At 36.2% G+C, this 22,282-nt stretch overlaps 1 protein-coding gene across 3 annotated transcripts; it reads right to left on the bottom strand.

Moving 5' to 3' along the window:
• Window positions 1-2,566: 2,566 nt before the first annotated feature.
• On the bottom strand, window positions 2,567-22,001 carry LOC132031283 (protein SEEDLING PLASTID DEVELOPMENT 1). 3 transcript variants are annotated; one of them, XM_059421183.1, is made up of 9 exons: window positions 21,470-22,001; window positions 19,667-19,881; window positions 18,484-18,634; window positions 18,029-18,220; window positions 17,043-17,205; window positions 16,677-16,909; window positions 15,219-15,395; window positions 14,626-14,748; window positions 2,567-2,863 (listed from the first exon to the last, which is right to left on the bottom strand). In XM_059421183.1, the coding sequence occupies exons 1-9, from the start codon at window positions 21,881-21,883 to the stop codon at window positions 2,582-2,584; spliced, it is 1,950 nt and encodes a 649-aa protein (XP_059277166.1). In that variant the 5' UTR covers window positions 21,884-22,001; the 3' UTR covers window positions 2,567-2,581. The 3 variants fall into 3 exon arrangements, with proteins under 3 accessions (XP_059277166.1, XP_059277165.1, XP_059277167.1); XM_059421182.1 differs by lacking the exon at window positions 2,567-2,863 and adding an exon at window positions 12,304-12,756 and having other exon boundaries at window positions 21,470-21,996; XM_059421184.1 differs by lacking the exon at window positions 2,567-2,863 and adding an exon at window positions 12,763-14,456 and having other exon boundaries at window positions 21,470-21,999.
• Window positions 22,002-22,282: the final 281 nt, after the last annotated feature.

The raw sequence follows: 22,282 nt of genomic DNA, 5'->3' as shown, positions 1-22,282 counted from the left end.
GTACTTTGTGTGCGCTTATGACTTGTAACTACTAAAATAAATCAAATGGCGCAGAAAAATACAATCACCTGACAGAAAAGTGCATTAAAAAGAATCACTTCAGCAACTTGAATGTTCAACTCCGTTCCACAATAAGTGATTTTTTAGGTTTTTAATTTTTTTCAAAATAAGTGGTGTTTTACGATTTCAAGAATAGTTCGGGTAGATTCTTTCAAAATTATCCTTATTTAAATAATCAAGATTCATTAACTACCTTTTTTTTTTTCAAAAATATTTAGGGTTAAGTTAGTAAAAATATTCTTAATTTTCTAGAAATGAACAATTTCTAAAGGAGTATGCATGAGCTAAAAAAATCACTTATTATGGAACGGAAGGAGTAGTAGTTATATTTAATTTCTTTTTTAGGTCAAATGGCCTAAAAGTAGAAAGCTGGATTAGCACTAGATAAATTCCTATATTAAACAAGTTAAAAGAAATCCAATGGTACAGTGTGTGCGCGGGGGCGTGTGTGATAATGACTTGTGACGGTGCTAAAAGAAATCAAATAGCTCATGCAGAAAAATATATATGCTGCACACAATCAGCAGAACAAAGGTGCATTAAAAAAAAATTCACGTCGCCAACTTGAATATTCAGTTTATACTTAAAATTTTCTTTTTGAGGTCAAATGGCAATGGATTATTAAGACTAGATAACTCCGTATTAAACAAGTTGTTGTCTTATTAGAACCAGCTAAGCTCGTGAATAAAATATTATGAACATTTAGGACTATGGTTGCATACTTGCATATATATAGGTCGATCATCCCAGCAGAATATTACTCCCTCCATTTATTCATCAACCTTGAATTATATCATTAACTTGGTTATCTATATATATACGCTCTTTCAAGAATGTCTACTTTTAGGTTTTGGTTCTGTTTTCTTCTTATCCTGCTTTCTTTTATAAGCTCAGAAAGTCGTCCTCTCAAGACATTTTCACCAAGGAAGAGGACTACATTAATGGAGACTGCTCAAGAAATTTTGAGGGAAAGATTATCAAGAAAAGATGCATTCAAATATCACATCAACCGGCTTAGTCCTGGTGGGCCCGACCCTAAGCATCACTAGGGTGGGGTTCAATATTGAGGGGTCGTTGAGTTGAGTTAGAGTTTATATATATACACACATACATACTATATGACTTCACTTCTTTTTGTAATTCACTTAACTCCATGTTGAGAAAGCACTGTGGTCATTCATATTCCTTCTTCTACATATGCCTCTTAGGAAATTTCTTAAAGCGTTAGACTCGATTACTGGCACGCGGATCTATAACTCGATTACTGGCACGCGGATCTATAGTTATAGTCTTGTATTGGGGAAAGCTCCTGAGTTTTTACGTAACCTTATATGTACGAAAAATTAGCATAAGTGTGTATATATATATATATATATATATATATATATATATATATATATATAAGTGTGCCAGTAATCGAGTTAACGCTTCAAGAAATTTCCTAAGAGACATATGTAGAAGAAGGAATATGAATGACCAGTGCTTCTCAACATGGAGTGAAGTGAATAACAAAAAGAAGTGAAGTCAAATAGTATGTCCTCGTACTATATTTCTTATGTAACACCTACATCTCAACATCTAATCATAAAAATTCTTCTATCCCACTTCATTATTTTGCAGACCAATTGAGTATATTACTAGTTACTGATGCATGAACGTACACAGATACGAAAGCAAGAGCTACTTTTATTTGTTTTTAGGGGGAAGCATTTATAATATGATGGCAAATCTTTAGGGCAGTTCAAATTCATTATTTACTTGAGAACAGGCAGATACCTTTTATTTGAATTATCACTGAATTACACAGCAAGCTCAAATTTTGGCATTGTTACTTCAACAAACCAATCATGCTAAAGCTTCATTATGCTCACTTCTTCCTGCAATGGTTTATTACTTGATCTGGAAATATTGGCTTTATGACATTAAAACTTGAATCATAAAAGCTCTAGGGAAGGATCCGATGCTGCATCGCGAGAGTCATGGTAGTTTAGTTCGAAAAGGAAAGACATCCACGGGTACAGTAGAAATCCCAAAAAAGGAAAGTATGCTATCTCTCCTAGCCTTCTTTCTTGCTATGATTAGACTGACAGATATCCCATGCTACCTTTTGTGAACAACTGTGCCCAAGAATGAATTGCACATAACACCAAATAAGGCATAGCTCTACTCCAGATTCAAAATCCATAAAGGACTTTAAGGGGCCTAATACCGTACGTCATGCCGCAAAAGGCTGAGAATTTGAAGTTTGAACAAGTATCATTGATTGAGGGCCATAATTATTTTAAAGAAAAATATCAAGAATCAAAACCCAATTTGTAGATAACCGTTTGAATTTATACCCAACCCAATAGCTCCAGGGTAATATTCAATAGATGTTGAATGACACACTATGCCAGGTGTGCTGGACAATCTGAGAATAAAGACTTCAAAAACAAAGATGATGCACTCTGCTAGAGGCAACTGGTGTTAAAACCAACAATCTACTTTCTTATTCAGGTATTAAAGGTAACCTATTCACAGTTTAGGCAGATCCATTTGATTCAGCATTCAGCCTGAATAATAATAATTCATCAACTTCGCTCTCATCATCAACTCCTTCACTATCGTGACCGTCTTCATCAGATGCATTATTGAAAGGTAGAATTCGAAGCCTTACATCCGTTCCTGTTCCGATTCGCTCTGATTTTAGCTTGTACTTTCTAATAAGATCCTTCTGAAGCAGTATAATATTTGATGGCTGAGGAAGTAGCTCAACCGGTTCCCCTTTTGGAATTACCACTCGCTCCATGGCTATTCTAGCCTCCTGCGTAAAGTCAAATCACAAAATCCATTCAGAGCTTTTAATAAGATTATTTGGTGATATATCTGGAAACATAGATATGACACATGAGAATTATCAACAGTAGGTGTAACCATTAGGGTGGCAATCATTCTTTTTCTTTCCCTGGTTTGTTTCTTCTGTTTATTTAGTTGAGTTAACGAATATCAGTTCAATTTCGATTAAAGCAATAATAAACTAGAAGGAATATATTTATTCAGAACTCATAAATCTTTTAATTTGCTCTACAGTTCTCCACTACATGAAAATAGCTTGCGACACCTAAGTTTATAATAGTACAAAACCTACTTTAACTAGAAATTGAAAAGCCTATTCCTATATAACTTTGACTAAAAATTCTATTTAGACATAAATTAAAAAAATTAATTAACAAATATCAAAAACAAATTTGGTTTCCTACAACTTTGAAATATTCTTCTAACATATCCTGAATTAAACATTAGATGTAGACACTACCCTCAAGCACCATACACAATAACAACCACATCCAGAAGTATTACAATTTAGTTTTAACAATAATGATGTTCTAGTAACTAGACTGCAAATAGTAAATGGTGACACGCTCCATTTCATGATAAGAAAAAGAAAAGGCTTGTACATCAGTTAGTTGTTTTTTTGGACGAATATTAGCAAGTTGATTTTTTTTTTTTTAAAGATCTGTTGGCTAATTAAGCTTGTATAATTTGCAAGGAGAATTCCACTGGCAAATTAGCAGGTACGATAGAGCGCCCTATGACCTTAATCTAAATGCTCACACTCCTTCAGAATTCTGCATTAGATTAAAGCTAGTAGGAATTAGTATTTGTTGAATGCTCCACCTTCGGATTGGATAGCTAGTTTTTTTTTTTTTGGAACCATTTTGCCGGCCTTACAGTTATGCCTAACTAATTAACCATTTTTAATCATAATCCTCATTAGAGCTTATTAATGAAGCCTAATTAATTACCCAATGACTATTGTACATCTTAAATAGGGGATGAATTTGAGGCGGGACAAATGAGTTGTGTTGATTAATGACGGCGTCATTACTCCATCCAAACTTAAAGATAATATCTCAAATGGTCACTCAACTATGGCTAGTTCACTCACAAAGTCACTCAACTTTGTTTTCTAACCTGAAAGTCACTCAACTATGAGTAGTTCACTTATAAAATCACTCAACTTTGTGTTTTCTAACCAGAAAGTTACTCAACTATTGGTAGTTTACTCAGAAAGTCACTCAACTTTGTTTTTTAACCAGTCACTCAACTATGAGTGTTTCACTCAGAAAGTCATCCAACCTATTTAATTAATTTTTCAATTAAATTTTGTTGATATGAAGGTTTTATTTAAAGCCAAAATTGTAAGAAATAAAAAAATATCCATTTTAACCATTTTATTGATCTGACCCACTAAAATATATTGACCAAGACCTTTTATTTTACCCTCATTCCGTCAATTATCCTACAAAATTTTAATGGATTCCTCCTCTCCCTTTCTCTCCATTTAGGGGCTACCTTCCATTTAGGGGATTCCTCATACAAAATTATTAATGTTTAGTTACTTAGACTAATCTAATTTTGAATTTATGTAGTAATTAATTGTTTTTTCTTTTCAAAACACTGGGGGCAGATTTGATATCGTTTTGTCCGATATTTTAAAAAATTAACGCAGCTTCGAAACGATGTTAGTTGACACTATCGAAAAAAGAACAACAAGAATACTTGTTTGCCATGTTTGTGTCACCCTTAATGCCGTTCGGTGTTGTTGCCATGGTTTTGCCTCAGTATTTAAATATTTGCATAAATTTTTGCACACACTATTGACACGAGTATGCCAAGTTTGTGCGAATCAGTTGCAAGAATTTCATTATCATAACAAGGTAGTTTTAGGCCATTTAGAAGGGAAAAGGTATTTGTGACTAGTGGTGTATCCAGAATTTCAAATTATGACTTGTAGTTTGAATTAACGAGTTTCAAACATACCAAGTGTTCTAATTTCATATGACTGCTTTCAATTTTCTTTTAACAGTAGTAGCTCAGCTAGTTTGACTATTTGAGCCAGGAGGAATGTAACACTTCGTAAATTCGAATTAAGTGTGAATGTGTTAAATGGATATAAATGTGACATTAGACATGTGAAGTCCAATCGAAATGAGTTGGGATGGAAATAGTTGTTTTGTAATCGAGACGGATAGTGAGGTGCATAAGATTCGATAGAATCGACTAAGTTTTTGATAAGTCTGTATTCCATCCTGATTTAGTGAAAGTCCGTTGGGAATTTGAGAAAACTTAAAACATGAAAGTTGTATCCCTTTGCAATACCTTTCCAACGATATATGGTGGATCCCAAACGGACCTATGTACAAAAAGTTATGTACATTTTACTAAACAGTGTTCTGCCGACTTACTGCAGCATTTACGGGCCCTGACTACGGGCAGTAAAAACTTTTACGGGCCGTAAATTTTGCCCAAAAATCAAAGACACTGTTACTGATTTACAGGCGTAAAATGGGACTTAAGTGGGCATAAAACAGGCCCGAGAACAACTTTAAAACTTCATTTTTTAACTTTTTCACTTCATTCTTCACATCCCCAAGTCCTAGAACGACCATTCTCTTCTCCTCATCCTCATACATCAAGGTAAGTTCCTCCTATGTATTCCTAAGTGAATTTTAATGATTGTAAGTGAAATCTAAGTGAAATCTTATGTTACCAACCTAGGAAGAAAACCCTTCTCAAAGGTTCAAGTGAAGGTTTTTGGGTTTCTCCTCCAAAGATTGGATTTTCTTCGAGTTTAGGAGCGATTAATATATGTAACGAGAAATATCTATGTGTGGGAAGGTTATTGATCTTCCCCACGCCTCATTCCCCATGATTATGACAAATTACATCAAAAATAGAGATTTTGCGCTAGTTCATGAAAAGTTCAGAACTTATATCTTTTAAAAATTGTTACACCTTGGAATTTCGTGTCGCTTGCATTACAAATAGACTAGCATAAGCCTAAAGTGAACATGAAGCCCTTATAAGTTTAAGAAGGATATTTGACGATCTTAAGTGTATACCTCAAGGCTCCAAATCCATATGAGGCAATGGAAAAAAGTTCGTCGAAGAAAGTTGAGGTTGAGTTATGTTTGGAAAGATTTCATACCATTTGAGGGAGAGATATAGATCCCCTTAGGTGGTTAATGAAGTCATATACAAGTTCCAAGAAGGTTCCATAAGGATTGGAGGTCAAACGAGTCGAAAAGAACGCGATTTCAACAAAACCGGGAGATGCAAGGGCAGTGTGCGGTCGTACATTGAGTGTCTTTGAGCCGCACACTGGTCGCCAACTCCCCATTTTTGGTGAGCACACTGCCCAACATCATTTTTAGGTGGAGAAAGGAGTGTGCGGTCGCACACTGAGTGTGCAAGGCCGCATACTCATCGCACATTAAGGTCGGGGGGTGATTTTGCCACCTTTTTAAATCCCAAACAACCCCAACCTCATTTCCAACTTTCCACACTTATTTCCCCACTTCTCTAGAGCCTTCCAAAGAGTTATTGAAGGTTCTCAATCACTCCACACCCTTCTACACCGTCTAAAGAGAGAATCAACATCAAATCTCAAGGTAAATCCATGGAAGGTGATGATTCTTTTTTCCTTTTGAAGTTGTGGTGAAGTTGGTCTTGAAGAGGGAGTTGAGTGAAGTTAAGTTCCTCTATTTTAAGGTATATTATTCATCCTATTCATATATTTAAGTGATATAAAGGTTTAGCAACTCTTATTGAGGAGAAAATCTAAAGTAGAGAAACCATAGATGTTGAGGTGAAGAAGATGACTATGGGTGAATTTGAAAAGAGCATTTTGGATGAATTTGAGATGGAATTGAATATAATTCCTTGATTATGATATTATGGATGTTATATTATTGTTTGGGAGAGTTTTGTTTCATGATATGGTGAAAGTTGATAAAATAGGGGGAAGTCTTTGCCAAATTCCGATAACTCGCTAATTACTCTAGTTTGGATTAAGAGTGTTTTCAAGACTTAACTTTAGTATGAATCCTCTTTAATGTAGATTTGCGAGCTTGGGATGAGAACGTTTAGTGGATAAGAAGACGTGAAGGTATGTTAAGGCTAACCTTTCTTTCTAAAGGCATGATGCCTATGTTTTTACCTTATACATGATTTCCATATTACTCCAAACTCCTAGAAACGCTAGAATGTACATAATCCTCAAGATTTTTATGATGATGTTGATAAGTGTTCTTCGTGACAGCGATAACGATAATGACTCCATTTTCTAAGATACCAAAGACTAAAGTTTTAGATGTTCTCATGACGTGATTGAGCTTACCATATGAATCTTGATTCCATTTATTATAATTGGCTTCATCTTATGCTATTGTTTCTTTAAAGTGAGATAGAATGATGATGAGTTTAATTCTAAAAGGGCCAAAGTTTAAAGTTTTTAATGTTCTCATGACACTATTGATCTTATCACATGATTACTTTATTGTTGATCTCACCTTCTGATAGTTGTTCCTTCAAGGTGAGATATAGTGATGGTGATGACTCCATAATGACACATCGGAGGTTACCGACCTTACGTCACTCCGATAGAATAGTAGCATTTTATTTGGGCTCTCGTGCATGCTATCTATATTATATACGTATAAATGGGATATGGGAAAACGGGCGAGGCGTTATATACGCATAACCACCTGATCAGCTGGCACACTATGATATCGTCCCGTACACGGGATATATGGATCGGGTCGTACGTTACTCGGAACTTATACATATGGATCGGGCTGCACGTTCCGCAGCAATACATATACATGGATCGGACTGTACGTTTCTCGGCAAATATATATATATATGGATTGGGCGTTACGTTCCTCGACAAATATATATATAAGGATCGGGCTGCATGTTCTGCAGAAATACATATACATGGATCGGGTTGTACGTTCCACAGCAATATACTATATATACATATGGATAATGTTTTGAAAAGATAAGTTAAGCATGCGTGATATACGCGCGAGAGGCAATCGTCATGCGTGTGTTATCTCTTTATCTCTACTTCTTGTATCTTTATTATGTTATTATTCATGACTTACATACTCGGTACATTATTGCCGACGTCCTTTTCTTGTGGACGTTCGTTATGCCCACAAAAGGCGAGAGACGGTTCGTATCCTTGTGAGCTTCGTATTCGGCGTGATTCTGAGCACTCCACTTACTTCGGAGTCGCAGTCTATTAGTATTCTCTTTTGTGTACATATTTGGGGAATGGCGGGGTCCTGTCCCGTCCTTATGATTTTCAGTACTCGATATAGAGGATCGTAGACATGTGTGGGTAGTAGAAGTTTCGTAACCTCACTAGAGTACATCTTGTATATCATTTTGTAGCCTTGTGGGCTCATATATATGTATATATGGGGCGGAGTTGATGATCATCGTGTAAACGAGTTTTATTTGAGAATTTATGCTCGTTACGATCATGCTAATTGTTAGTTAGATATGTGGTCCACCGAGATAAGATTGAAAGATGCATGTTAGGTGGTGCTCGGTAGGCTAGCTTCAGGTAACCATCATGGCCCTTGGGGGTCGTGACAAGAATATAATTTTGTAATTCGTTTATGATTGTCATTCTGAATGTCGCGAACTCAGTACGTAACCAGTATAGACTCGTGTTTGCTATCCTATGAGTCTCAGTCATGAAAACTCAGAATGCTTATAAACAGTTAATGCTTTAAACTCCATAATCAGTTCATGAATACACGTCTCAGCATAGTAATGTTCAGTATTCAAGTGTTATGCATTACAGTATGATTCTCAATTCCTTAAGAATAATTTTTTAATATTGAACACCTGTATCTTTGCCGGAGGGCACAGTCTTATATATATATATATATATATATATACACACGTATACTTGGTTGAGGCCATCGACTGACGGACTTACTTGGCTGAGGCCACAGATTTTTGCACTTATATAAATATTATTAACTCTGTTAAAACATGTGATTTCATATTCAGAACGGGGAGTACCTATTATTTTACTTCTCTTGTTCAGTTTAGCTATTAGTATGCTCAGTTTCAGTATCAGTATATGATTTGTTTATTGATTTGGGCTGCCCTTTCCCAAGCATCCCACAGCTATTTATTCTTTCAGCTGGTTTTACATACCAGTACAATTCAAATGTACTGACGTCCGTTGTTTCCCAGGGCATGCATTTCACGATGCAGGTATCGATTTACAGGACGACGAATCTGCTCGCTAAGATTCTCGTATCAGCTGCTTGGTAAGCCCCAGTTCTTTCGGGGTGTTATCTTATTTATAGTCTTTTCAGCATTTTAGACAGTCAGGTATGCCGGGGGCCTTTTCCCAATAAACAGTCAGTACTTTATTTTTCTTTAGAGGCTTCATAGATTAGAGTTGCAGACAGTCAGTATTTTAGCAGGTTTTTGTGTTAGCCATGTTTGGATACATTATTATACTTCGAACTTATTTCGCATTTAAGATTTAGCAGTTAGACATTTCAGTGTCTCAGTTTGTTCATATGTTATATTCCCTATCAGTGTATACCTCATGTTGATTCAGCCAGCCAGTTGATTCGCTCGGTCACATGTAGTCGATAGCACTGAGTGCCGTGTTACACCCAGACCATGGTTCGGGACGTGACAAGGAATCCATTATGACCATGGTTCGGGGCGTGACAAGGAATCCATTATAATTTTGTAGGATGGTTTAGGAGGGAATGAGGGTAAAATAAAAGGTCTTGATCAATATATTTTTAGTGGGTCGGGTCAATAAAATGGTTAAAATGTGTATTTTTTTTCTTTACAATTTTGGCTTTAAATAAAAAATTTCATGTCAGCGAAATTTAATTAAAAAATCATTTAAATAGGTTGGGTGACTTTTTGAGTGAAACATCTATAGTTGAGTGACTTTTTGGTTAGAAAAAAATTTAGTGACTTTCTAAGTGAACTATCCATAGTTGAGTGACTTTCTGGTTATAAAACAAAGTTGAGTGACTTTCTAAGTGACCTAGCCATAATTGAGTGACCGTATGGATATTATCTCTCCAAACTTAGAATTGAATGATCATATTTTCATTACATTACCAAGAATGATGATATCATCTATTGGTACAGTGTGTGATTGTGACTTGTGACTCAAAAGACATCAAATGGCGCCGAAATATAGGCTGCATACAATCAGCAGAAAGAAAGGTGCATTAACAAACAAAAAAATATCACGTCGGCAACTTGAATACTCAGTTCACAACTTATTTTATTTTTGAGGTCTAATAGCCTAAAAGTAATCAAAATGGATTAAGACTAGATAAGTTCGTTTTAAACAAGTTGTGTTGTCTTATTTGAACCCCCTAGCTAGTCAATAAAATATTGTGAATTTAGGACTATGGTTGCAACTTGCATATATATATATAGCTCGATCATCACAGCAGCATATTATTCCCTTCATTAATTCATGCAACCTTGCATTATATAAATATCTTTAACTTGGTTATCTATCTATATATATATACACTCTTTCAAGAATGTCTAGTTTTAGGTTTTGGTTCTGTTTTCTTCTTATTTTGCTTGCATGTGTTAGCTCAGAAGGTCGTCCTCTCGAGACGTTTTTACCAAGGAAGAGGAATACATTAATGGAGACTGCTCAAGAAATTCTGAGGGAAAGATTATCAAGAAAAGAAGCATTCAAATATCACATCAACCGGCTTAGTCCTGGCGGACCCGATCCTAAGCATCACTAAGGTGGGGGTTCAATTCTTAGGGTTCAATTCTAGAGTCATCAATTTTACGTGGTAGATCCAAGATTTAAACATTGCAAGTTCTGAAATACACCAATATCGAGTCTTCTTCAACTTCTTCAAGAAATTTCCTAAGAGACATGTAGAAGAAAGCAACGTATATTCATAGAAAAGGAAAGAAGTGTGCAATATGAATGACCACAATGCTCCCCAACATGGAGTGAAGTGAATAACAAAAAGAAGTGAAGCCATATAGTATGTCCTTATACATTTCTTATGTAACACAACTCAACATCTAAACATAAAATTCTTCTATCCACTTCATTATTTTGCAGACCAATTGAATACATTTGTAGCTTATTAATGCATGAATGTACACAGATGTGAAAGCAAGAAATAATTTTATGTGTTTCTAGGGGGAAGCATCTATAACATGATGGAAAATCTTTAGGATAGCTCAAATTTATTGTTTAATCGAGAACAGGCAGATACCTTTTACTCCCCTATCCTAAAAAGATTGGTTCTTTGTTTTGCAAGACAAAATTTAAGAAATAAAGGAAGACTTTTTGAAATGAGTGGTCCAAAACAAGCTTAGACATTTGTGTGGTCAGAATCATCTCACAAAAGCTTAAATTGTTTAAATATAGAAAGAGGACAATCTTTTACGTACTCAAAAAGGAAAAGGAGGCCAATCTTTTTATTATGAAAGATTTGAATTACCACTGAATTACACAGCACGCACAAATTTTGGCTTTACGACATTAAAGCTTGAGTGTCAAAAATTTTTAGGGAAGGAATCCACTCTAAAAGCTGGTCTTTTTTATCCAAAGAATCCAATGCAATCAGCGAGTCATGGCAGCTTATTTCAAAAAGGAAAAGTATGCTATCTCTCCTAGCCTTCTTTCTTGCTGTAATTCCGCTGACAGATATCATATGAACCTTTTTGAACAACTTATGCCCGAGAAATAGTGATATAACACCGAGTAAACCACTGCTGTATTACCGACTCAAAACCCATAAAGTACTTTAAAGGGCCTGATAACATACATCATGCTGCCATAAAAGGCTGAGAATTTGAAGGGCAATTAGCAGGAATGCCCTTATTTTAGGGTGGTCTTTAATTTTTGCCCATTAAATTGGTGGTCTTTAATTTTTACCCTTCATTAGAACCTCTTGCTTTCGGGTTCGAATTCCCGCTCAGTCAAAAATTAAAAAAAATTAAAAATTGCAAGATAGAGTTTGGATTCACAAGGCAAAGATTCACATGCAAAAGTTTGAAACTCTACCTTAAGGCAGTCAAACTCTACCTGATCAGGCAGAGTTTGTAGAGTTTTGAAGCAAACTCGACCTTAAGGTAAAGTTTTGCCTTATACCTGAATGCAAAATCCTACCTGCAGGCAGAGTTTTGCAAACTTTGTCTTGCAAATCCCAACCTCTGTCTTACGAAATTCCTTTTTTTTTTTTTTTACTAAGCTGGGGTTCGAACCGTAACCTTGAGATATTAGGCGAAAGGCAAAATTAAAGACCACAAAATTGAGGGCCAAATATTAAAGACCAATGCTTTTGAAGGGCAATCCGCACAAAAAAATGGAATTTGAACACGCATCATCAATTGAGGACCATAATTAAGAAAAAAAATAAAGAATTTACATCAATTTGTAGATAACCATTTGTATTTATACCCAATAGCTTCAAGGTAGTTCAATAGATGTGATGCACCATGCCAAGTGTGCTGGACAATCTAAGAATAAAGACTTCGGCTACAGCAACTGCTGTTAAAAGCAACAATCTATTTCTATTCAGGTAGTAGAGGTAACCTATTCACAGTGTGGGCAGATCCATTTAATTCAGCATTTGGCCTGAATAATTCATCAACGTCGCTCTCTTCATCAACTCCTTCACTATCGTGACTGTCTTCATCAGATGCACTGTTGAAAGGGAGAATTCGAAGCCTTAAATCTGTTCCTGTTCCAATTCGCTCTGATTTTAGCTTGTACTTTCTAATAAGATCCTTCTGAAGCAGTATAATGTTTGATGGCCGAGGGAGTAGCTCAACAGATTCCCCTTTTGGAATTACCACTCGCTCCATGGCTATTCTAGCCTCCTGCGAAAACTCATCGCACAAAATCCACACACGGGTTTTAAAGCCAAAGACAACAATGATATTGTTTGGTGATTATGTAAATACAATGCTAGATCCATTACGGCGGCAATCATTCTTTTCCTTTGTTGATTAGTGCTTTTCCTTTCCCTGTTTAGTTTCTTCTGTTTTATTAGTTGAGCTAAGGAATATCAGTTCAATTTCGATTAAAGAAATAATTATGCTGAAGGAAAATAATTTATTCAGAACTCATAAATTTTTGAATGTGCTCTATAGTTATCTACTACATGAGATTAGCTAGCAACACCCCTAGCTGTAATAGTATGGAACCTCTTTATAGAAACTGGACAACCTAGTCCTTATCAATTTGACTACAAATTCTATTGAAACACAAATTAATAAAATTAACAAATATCAAATCCTAAACAAATTGGGTTTCGTTCAACTTTGAATTATTCTTCAACATATCCTGAACTAAGCATTAGATGTAGCCACTACCCTCCCATTAACAACATCGCGAAGTATTACTATTTAGTTTTCACAGTAATGTTCTAGTAACTAGAGTGCAAATAGCAAATGGTGACACACTCCATTTCGTGATAAGAAAAAGAAAAGGTTTGTGCATCAATTAGTTGATTTTTTTGGACGAATATTAGCAAGTTGATATTTTTCTTGGATCTGTTGGCTAACTACGCTTGTATAATTTGCAAAGAAGAACAGGTACAATAGAGCGCCCTATGACCTTAATCTAAATGCTCACACTCCTTCAGTATTCTGCATTAGATTAAAGCTAACAGGATAACGTATTTGTGGAATGCTCCACCTTCAGATGGGACCTTATGCAACAAGGCACTTCACAAAAACATTTGAAACATTAGTCTGAATGGAAATTTCTATCTCTTTTCTGTTGCAAAGAGCTGATGCCTTGGTCCAAAATGAAAAGTAAAAAAGGGCAGCACGGTGCATTCAGCTTCTACTATGCCCAGGGTCCGGGAAGGGCTGGACCACATTGGTCTTATGTATACTGCCTTACCTTGCATTTTTGCAAGAGGCCGCTTCCACAGCTTGAACCCGTGACCTCATGACACGTGGCAACTAGGGCTGGCAAAATGGTTACAAAAAATAAGTAACCATCCAATCCAACCCATTAGATATGGGTTGAATAATCGACTTTTTAAAAATGGATTAAATATGGATATTATCCATATTATCCACTAAAAAAATGGATATCCAGATGGATAATCTGGGTATCTATATTATCAACACCCATTTTTCTAATTGTTATTTTTCATGAGTTCTTGCTTTCTGAGAGTCCAAGTTTACTTTGGCTTTTAGCTTGTGTTCTCACCTGACTATTCCTGAAGCCCATGGCTAATATGAATATCCATATTTTCCACCGATTCATCCATTTTGTATCCGTGTTAAATATGGTTGGATCGGATACCCGTTTTCAACCCGCCCATATCCGATCTGACCTGCCCGTTTACCACTCCTATCGGCAATTTTTACCGTTGTGCCAAGGCTTCCTTTCTTAGTCTGAGATGAAAACACAATTTTTTTTAACATACACTTGGTGAATCCTAAGTTGAAGTCCACTTTATCTTTTGTTTCATTGCAAACATCAGATGTCCTCACACAGCATGACAAGATGGTACAGCAGATATGTTTCAGGCCAATGACTTCACCGGAACCTCCACGTTTTCCTGATAGTGAAACTAGCATTTCATCATAAAGTTAAAAGCCACCTAAGTGTAGTCAACACTCCACTTTATCATGCAAAGTTCATTATCATCTACATGGAAGTCAGCGGCTAGAGTGCGAAATTGTATTCTCCAAAAAAGTACTACTAGAAAAAGAATACAATGGGATTACCTCCAATGCATCAATCTTTTCAGACTCATTCGTCTTAGCTTCAGATTCGAGAAACTCAAAGCCATCAGCAAAATCACTGATTAATGCCTGCATAGCCTTTGTCAACTGTGTTGAAGAGCTTGTCTGCAAAAACAAAAAGATATTTTCACATAAGTCGCACAAGGATAGTGAATTTGGACCAACAACAACAACCGACCCAGTGAAATCCCATAGTATGGGGTCGGGGGGGTAAAATGTACGCAGACCTTACCCCCATCTCGGAAGATAGAGAGGCTGTTTCCGAAAGACCCTCGGCTCAAGAGAAAACATGATGAGAAAAGGTCAGATAAGCACAAACAGTTCAAAGCAATACGAAAATGAAACTAACGAAAGCGAAAAAGCCATGATAAAGCAGTCTGAGAAAAAGAAGCAGTAGGTACCACAGATAAATACGATAATTGTGGTACAAGAAACAACATATAGTTGCACGAATCAAAGGGCAAGAAAATGAGCCGATGACAGATAATGTATAAAACAACTCATCTTGTTTTTCCTTCTTTCTTTAGAACTTTCATCCAAATGAAGAGATATTGCAAGTTATCTCTAACACATACCTTTGTCACATAAATAGGAATGCCGTGAGATCTTGCAGCTGCTTGAATCCGAGAATTTTTTTTAAGCTTCGACTGCAGAGCAAGTAGCACATCCGCTTCGCTGATATTATCAGTAAACTCAATGGCATCGTCGATGTTTAGCTGTTTCATCCCTTGCATCACACTTGCCTCTGAGATCTACAATACCTGCTCAAATATGAGTTCCACATAGATGTTTTCAAATAGAAGCTGATGACAAGCTTTATCGTGTTTTTTTTTTTTTTTTTTTTTTTTTTTTGACTTGTAACAGTTAATCTATATATCCACAGGTGTACTACATCAAAATATGTAGTCCCATTTACAGCATTGATCTCTACAGTTTTCTATTCTTACAAGAGATCTAACACATCAAAAATATCTTCTGTATGACCTAGAATTTCCCGTTTACACCAAAAATAAAAAAGAGCTAGGCAGTTCATCTTTAACTTCTGTAAATTGTTCTGCTTGTTCTCAAAACATCTCTGGTTCCTCTCTTTCCAAACAGTCCACCAGATACATGATGGAACAATCTTCCATCTCTCCTCTTTTCTTGTTACATTCCCATCCGTGTTCCAGCACTTTAACACTCCTTCTATGCTCCCAGGCTTCACCCATCTGATCTTCCTCAGGTTGATAAACATCCTCCACAGCTGGTCTGTCCATTTGCAGTGCAAGAAAAGCTTTATCGTGTTTTTTCCCCCCTTATTTTTTTTTTCCCTTCATAATTATTATATGCCTTACTCTTCCCTCAGAGAAAAACCTTACAGTACTAAAAGGAAAAGAGAGTGGATTAACTCAAATGCTTCATTAAAAAAATTTGAGGAGGAAGTTCTATAATTGTAAAACATATCTTTGACAATTACTTTAGTGAGTGAAATCTTAAGGAGCTAAAGCATCTCTTTTCCACCTATACAAGGACAGACAAGACTCAAGAAGACGTTCTTTTTTCCCAAGAATATTTTAGAATAAAAATATTTGCTGGGCTTGAATCTCAATAGTCAGCCAAAAGAAAAATCGTTCCTGTTTGATACCTCTATTTTTCATTTTTGGGGCCACCAAGCACTTTCTCCAGAGAAGGAGGTATGTGGGACTTTAATATGAGAAGAGAGGCAAAGGAGGAGACAATTAAGGATACTGGAGAAGCATCAAATTAGGTTTATTAGATCCACAAGCTAAAAGATATTGAACTTTGCAGCAAATTAAATAACAATAGTACGTGAATGCAGAACCCTCATGTACTAGGAGGTAATTCACTCTTTTGGAAATTGATTCTCTTCCTAAGGCCCTTCAACAATATGAATACAAGCTCGGTGTTAAATCTAAACTAAGAGTACAGATTCTGAGACTGGGCTTTAGTTATTAACCAAATTTATACATATTCAATGTTGTGATGTCATCTTTTTTTCCCTTCCGAACAAGTAAATGGTAATATCATCTTACCCCATATAGAAAAATGCAAAGGGCATCCTCCCTTTCACCGGAACCTCCTTCCACGGTCGAATCTATTGCTGAGATGAGCTCAGTAGAACCAGGTATACCTCCATTCATCTGGATAATATCTTCAACCAAAACTTCATCTCTCTCATCTAATGGTGCTTGGATGGATGAACTTTCTATTATTCCATCCTGTGATCCTGGATTTATCTTGCGAGTTTCATATCTCGGGTAACGTCCTTCTCAACATGAAAATTAACACCATGGCAGACAATTAAACAACATCAAATTAGCTTCCAACAGGATGATACGCAAATGATTTGTCAGCAAATTTGTTTTGTTAGGACTTAGGAGGGAAGACCAGTAAAAGACCTGCAAGAATTGCATCGACTGTTGCTTCTAAATCAGGGTGAACTCTCAATTCTGTCTTGGAGATTATCTCAACCCCACAGCTAAAAGATGATGGACCTTTCCTCTCCAGTACAGATTTCTGAACGCCTCTCCTGCTTGCCTCTTCATCCCCAAGAGTTACACTCTGACAAAAAAAAAAATTAGATAAACTATGCAACTATGTTATAAACCTCAAAAAAACAGTTGTAGTCGTCCAATAGTGAGTGAGAGTAGAGAAGTCACTCCATGCTTTAATGGTGTTATGGCATCATTTGGAACAGTAGAGTTAAGACCTGATATCATCTTTTAAGAACTTCTCCTCTTACAGATATCAGTCGAGACACCTCGTTGAGTAAATATTTAGGCAACTAAGTTGAAGATTCACAAGTTCTTCTGACGTTGAATGTGATATTGAAATAAACTATTAACATTACACCTTTCCCATCTATGAAAGATACTGACAATCACCATAGCAAGGTAGATTCCCTTAAGCATTACTTTTTTTTAATCTTCAGTTTCTAGCTTATTTTTGTCTGTTCACCTCTGTCACTCCATGCATCGCTCATGTTGCAATCACATAGAAAATATAGAGAATGCATTGGTTCAATTTGATAAAATTATTTTTTGTTTTTCACCCTTAATGCACCGCTCATGTTGCAATTGCATAGAAAATGTAGAGAATGGATTGGTTCACTTTATTGCAGTGATATTAGTTTTGCATACTACTTGTGAGATGTGAAAGGAAAAAAAAACGAAAAAGAAGTAACATCGGCATCTCACTAGCTTCTTTGGAAATAGACGTCCTATTACCTATACACGTGAAGTAACAAGAGAAGTTTCATACGGAAATTACAAAGTTCCCATACTTACCCATGTGCTGTATAACAGCATTGTTCAACATTTACTAAGCATTAGACCAACTGTTTTAAATGTAAACTATGGAAAAAGTTTTGTTCAACAGGAGCTACCTGTACTCCTCCAACCAGCATCTCTAAAGCAGGATTCATTACTAAATTATCTATCGTTACTCCATGAGCAGTTGCAACTAATTGAATTCCTCGTTGTGCAATGGTGCTTGCAGCCATTGCCTCAAGCTTAGTTCCAATCTCATCGATTACAATCACTTGTGGCATGTGATTTTCCACTGCTTCTATCAGCACCTACAAAAATATGAAGTAAATACCATTGGCTCATGTTTGAAGCCACATGTAAGGGAAGGACAGGTCCACCCAAAACCAGCAACAGGTATATCCTCAGGAAAGCGATTCATCTAGTAAATGTTGTCTCAGCTTTGGTTTCACAAATGGGGGTGATCACTTCCAATAATAAATTACAATGGTTGCATTGATATACTTTTTCATAAAAAATAAAAAAAATAAAAACTATTTTCATCTTACTAACAGAGTGAAAGTAAAGCTCCTACCTTGTGTTGCATATCAGTGTGTGGAACTTGCATCCGTCGAGCATTACCTATTCCCGCGTGAGGTATATCACCATCCCCACCAATTTCATTAGAGGTGTCAACAATCATTACACGCTTCCCATAATCATTTGCAAGCATCCTGGCTATGTCCCTAGGAGATTAAAAAAGGTATGCTTATATAATCGTCTGCAGAATCTCATGGAAATAGCTTGATTGTGATGGTAGGAGATACATGCACATCGCAGAGAGACACACAGAGTAATTGTAAGAGCCCCCCACCCACCCACCCAACTAAGTGCTAAATCCATAAATTTTCTCACCATTTCATATATACATCATTCCATTAGATTACAGTAACAAACAGCAATGTCTAGAATAGTCTGGGACAAAAACTTTTAGCTAAATAAGCCCACAAAGACTTAAGAAAAGAAAAAGATAGTGAAAAGGAAGGGTCAAAAAGGTAAATGAAATTACATTATGTGGAAACTAGAAATATTCAACATTATCGACTATGTCCAGGTTCTCTAAGTTTACCTACAAAAAAATATCTGATATTGGGACACGGTGTTGTCTTCACAAATTGCAAGAGACCTGTTCTGTTCCATGAAAAATGCATTCATGAAAGCTGCGGACTCAAGTAAATAGAGGCTATTAAACTTGTCTAAAATTTGAGCCTAAAGATAAAGCAAGAGGTGTCAGCTTATTTATCAATGAAAGACATATCAGGAAGCCATGTCTAGATACCAAATTAGCAGCACCAGTAAGAAAGTTTCAGACGAAGAGTTGGCAAAGACATGATATAAAATCCAGAATCAAACTACTCGTTTTCAAGTTATGCATGCACACAACGAGAAACCACTGCCTATTTCCAGCCTTGAAGGAGCTAGGCAGCATCTGTGTGGCATAGCTTACCAAAATATAAAACCAAGTTTGCCTTTAATTGGCCATATTCGATGTATCACTTCTATTAGGATTATTTTCTCCTATTCTCAAAACTGAGTCCAAAGGTGAAGCAAATAAAATACTATCTTTCTAATGGCACAATCAGAAATGTAATGACAATGATTAACATTAAGAAGGAGAAGGAGAATCAAGGTTAAACAGCAGAAATGTTCCTCTAGTTTCATGTCATTGCACATCAAAGATCAGAGGGCATAACATGAGAGTACATATAACAACCAACCTGATAATAGTTGTTTTTCCTACTCCAGGAGGACCAATGAGCAACAAAGAAGCACCTTCTTTAACTAGGTCTCGCAATGAGTTGGCACTTCCGGATATTGCACGACCAACTCGACAAGTTAAACCAATAATTTGACCTTTCCGGTTTCTAATAGCACTAATTCGGTGTAAAGTTCTGCTAATGCCAGCTCTATTGTCAACTGCAAAGTCACCAACCTGTAATATGAGAAACCATTAAACACAACGCTAACCAAATTGTTTCTAGCACTACATATTGCCTTAGACCCTGGTGAATTGTTATCAACAACTATGCTACCACATTTCCTAGAATGAAAAGGGTCATAGTTACTATTGATTCTGCAACTAAAATTACTAAGTGTCTTTGAGTATATCACTAAGGCACCAAACTCAAAAAAAGAAACTTGTTAATCAATCAGGCACACCCTCAATATTTCTACTCAATCAAAGGTTCAGTGTGTGTGAGAGTGTGTGTGTAAAAGAGTTGTCCGACCCTGATCAGAATCAAAGCCTTCCTAATCCAATTGAAGCTATCATTACAATTTTAAATCAAATTATTCCTACAGGTAGGAGCAATCCAGTATTTGAAAATCGTGGATGGGAATTATCAAGTATCAGCACACCCACAATTCCTCTGGGAATGAACTTAGCATAAGTATTAATTTACCTGTATACTTCTCATTTTACCCAAAGGCGGGGCCAGGATTTAAAGCTTATGGGTTAGCCGAAAGTCAATCCTTTAAAATTACTGGGTTCTAAATCGACAAATTGTACATATTCAATAAAAAATTTAATACAAATACAAGGTTTGGATCAAAGATATTGGGTTAGTCTGAACCCATAACCGAAGGGCTAGCTCCGCCCCTTATTTTACCCTTAATGAGATGATTTATAAGCACACAAATATATCTTATTTGTTTTATACCACAATTTATAAGTCTTTGTTTCTTAAACTTTGTGTCTAGTTAAAGTGCATCACATAAATTCAGACTGGGGGAGTAGTAGCTGAATTGGGTACTGTAGGCATGCAAGTCACTCCCTTGTTTCAATTTGTGTGGCTTGATTTGGAGTATGAGGGTCAAACTAACTAATGTTCGGTGTGAATTCGGACATAGAAACTTCAAATTTTTGAAACAAAACTCACTCACAACATAAAAAGTAGGCATCATAATACATAGATAGACGCCTTAACTTGGCCCGACTGTCGACTAAACACTCCAACTTTGAGAAGGCACATCTAGACACCTCAACTCGTTCCTACTGTGTCTCATGGACACCCGACGCTGACGTGGCACAAATTTTTTGAAAGTGTCTAGATGATCATTTTGTAAGTTGGAGTATTCAACTGAAACAGTGGAGACGAGTTGAGGTGTCTAGATGGTCATTTTGTAAGTTGGAGTGTTCAACTGACAGTAGAGACCAAGTTTAAGTGTCATATCAATTTATTCCGCCTAAAAAGTACTCCATCCATCCCACTTTATATGACACTCTTTTCTTTTTAGTTGGTCAAAAAAGAATGACACTTTTTTATATTTAGTAACAATTCGATTTTAAATTTCCCTTTTTACCCTTAATGAAATGGTTTATAACCACACAAATTTCTATAGTTTGTTTTAGACCACAAGTTTCAACAATCTTCCATTATTTCTTAAACTTAGTGCCAAGTCAAACACCTTGGTATAAAATGGGACGGAGGGAGTACTGTATAAGTCACAATAAATATCATTTGACAGTTCAAATATCAACTAAGACAATTAAAGTAATATATATCTATTCAAATATTAACCTGGGAGGTAGCTTGTTGAAGATCATCCAACGTAATCGGATGATCCGACAAGATAAAATCACCAGAAGGGAATCTAGCAAGTGGCTTACGACCCAAATCCATAACAACCTCAATTAAGTTAGAAAACTCAGGATGCTCACTAACTCCTCGTCGCATCTCCTCAGGTAATAAAGCAAGTAACCGACCCAATTCCACCTCAAAATCATCACCAATCAACGAACAAGATGATGCCGACGACAACGATGATGATAATGATGATGAGGATGATGAGCAGGAGAACCAGGGTTTACTGTTACTCAGTAATTTTGTTGAAAAATAGAGGGATTGAAATTGGGGTTTGAGGAGTTTGGGGATTGAGTTTTGGTAGTGGAAACAGAATTGTGGGTTTGGATGAAGCAAAGCAAAAGAGAGCATTGCTTTTGCTTTATTCGCGCTAAAATTTGCATTGGGTGTTTCAAGTGTCTACTATATTCTGCACTCTCTGTTTCAGAAATTCACAATGTTCGACTGCAAATGAGCGGTTCATCTTTGCTTATCCTCCTTTTCTTTTTTTCTTTGCTTCGTATTATCAATTTATATGCCATAGTTCAGATTTCCGGAGGGGTTATAATTGGTAAAATTACTGTCATATGATCGAGAAGGTTCAAGTCATGAAAATAACTTTTTGCAGAAATATTGGGTAAAGTTGCATACAACAATCATTGTGATCCGGCTCTTTTCTGGGCCCCGCACATAACAAGAGCTTAGTGGACGACTCTCTTTTTTTAGTTCAGATTTTGAGAGTTAAACAAATTTTTTTAGTCTAGATTTTGA

Source organism: Lycium ferocissimum, chromosome 9 (assembly GCF_029784015.1).
Source record: "Lycium ferocissimum isolate CSIRO_LF1 chromosome 9, AGI_CSIRO_Lferr_CH_V1, whole genome shotgun sequence".
NCBI lineage: Eukaryota > Viridiplantae > Streptophyta > Magnoliopsida > Solanales > Solanaceae > Lycium > Lycium ferocissimum.
Note: the sequence above shows the minus strand (reverse complement) of the source record. Positions and strands in the feature narration are given on the sequence as shown.

What these genes read in the sequence shown, in the direction of transcription:
- LOC132031283 (XM_059421182.1), bottom strand. Translation starts at nt 21,883, where the DNA reads ATGCTCTCTTTTGCTTTGCTTCATCCAAACCCACAATTCTGTTTCCAC. An exon ending in AGTCGATGCAATTCTTGCAG is followed by an intron (nt 16,910 to 17,042) that starts GTCTTTTACTGG and finishes CATGTTGAGAAG; the next exon opens with GACGTTACCCGAGATATGAA. An exon ending in TTCCTATTTATGTGACAAAG is followed by an intron (nt 14,749 to 15,218) that starts GTATGTGTTAGA and finishes TTGTTTTTGCAG; the next exon opens with ACAAGCTCTTCAACACAGTT.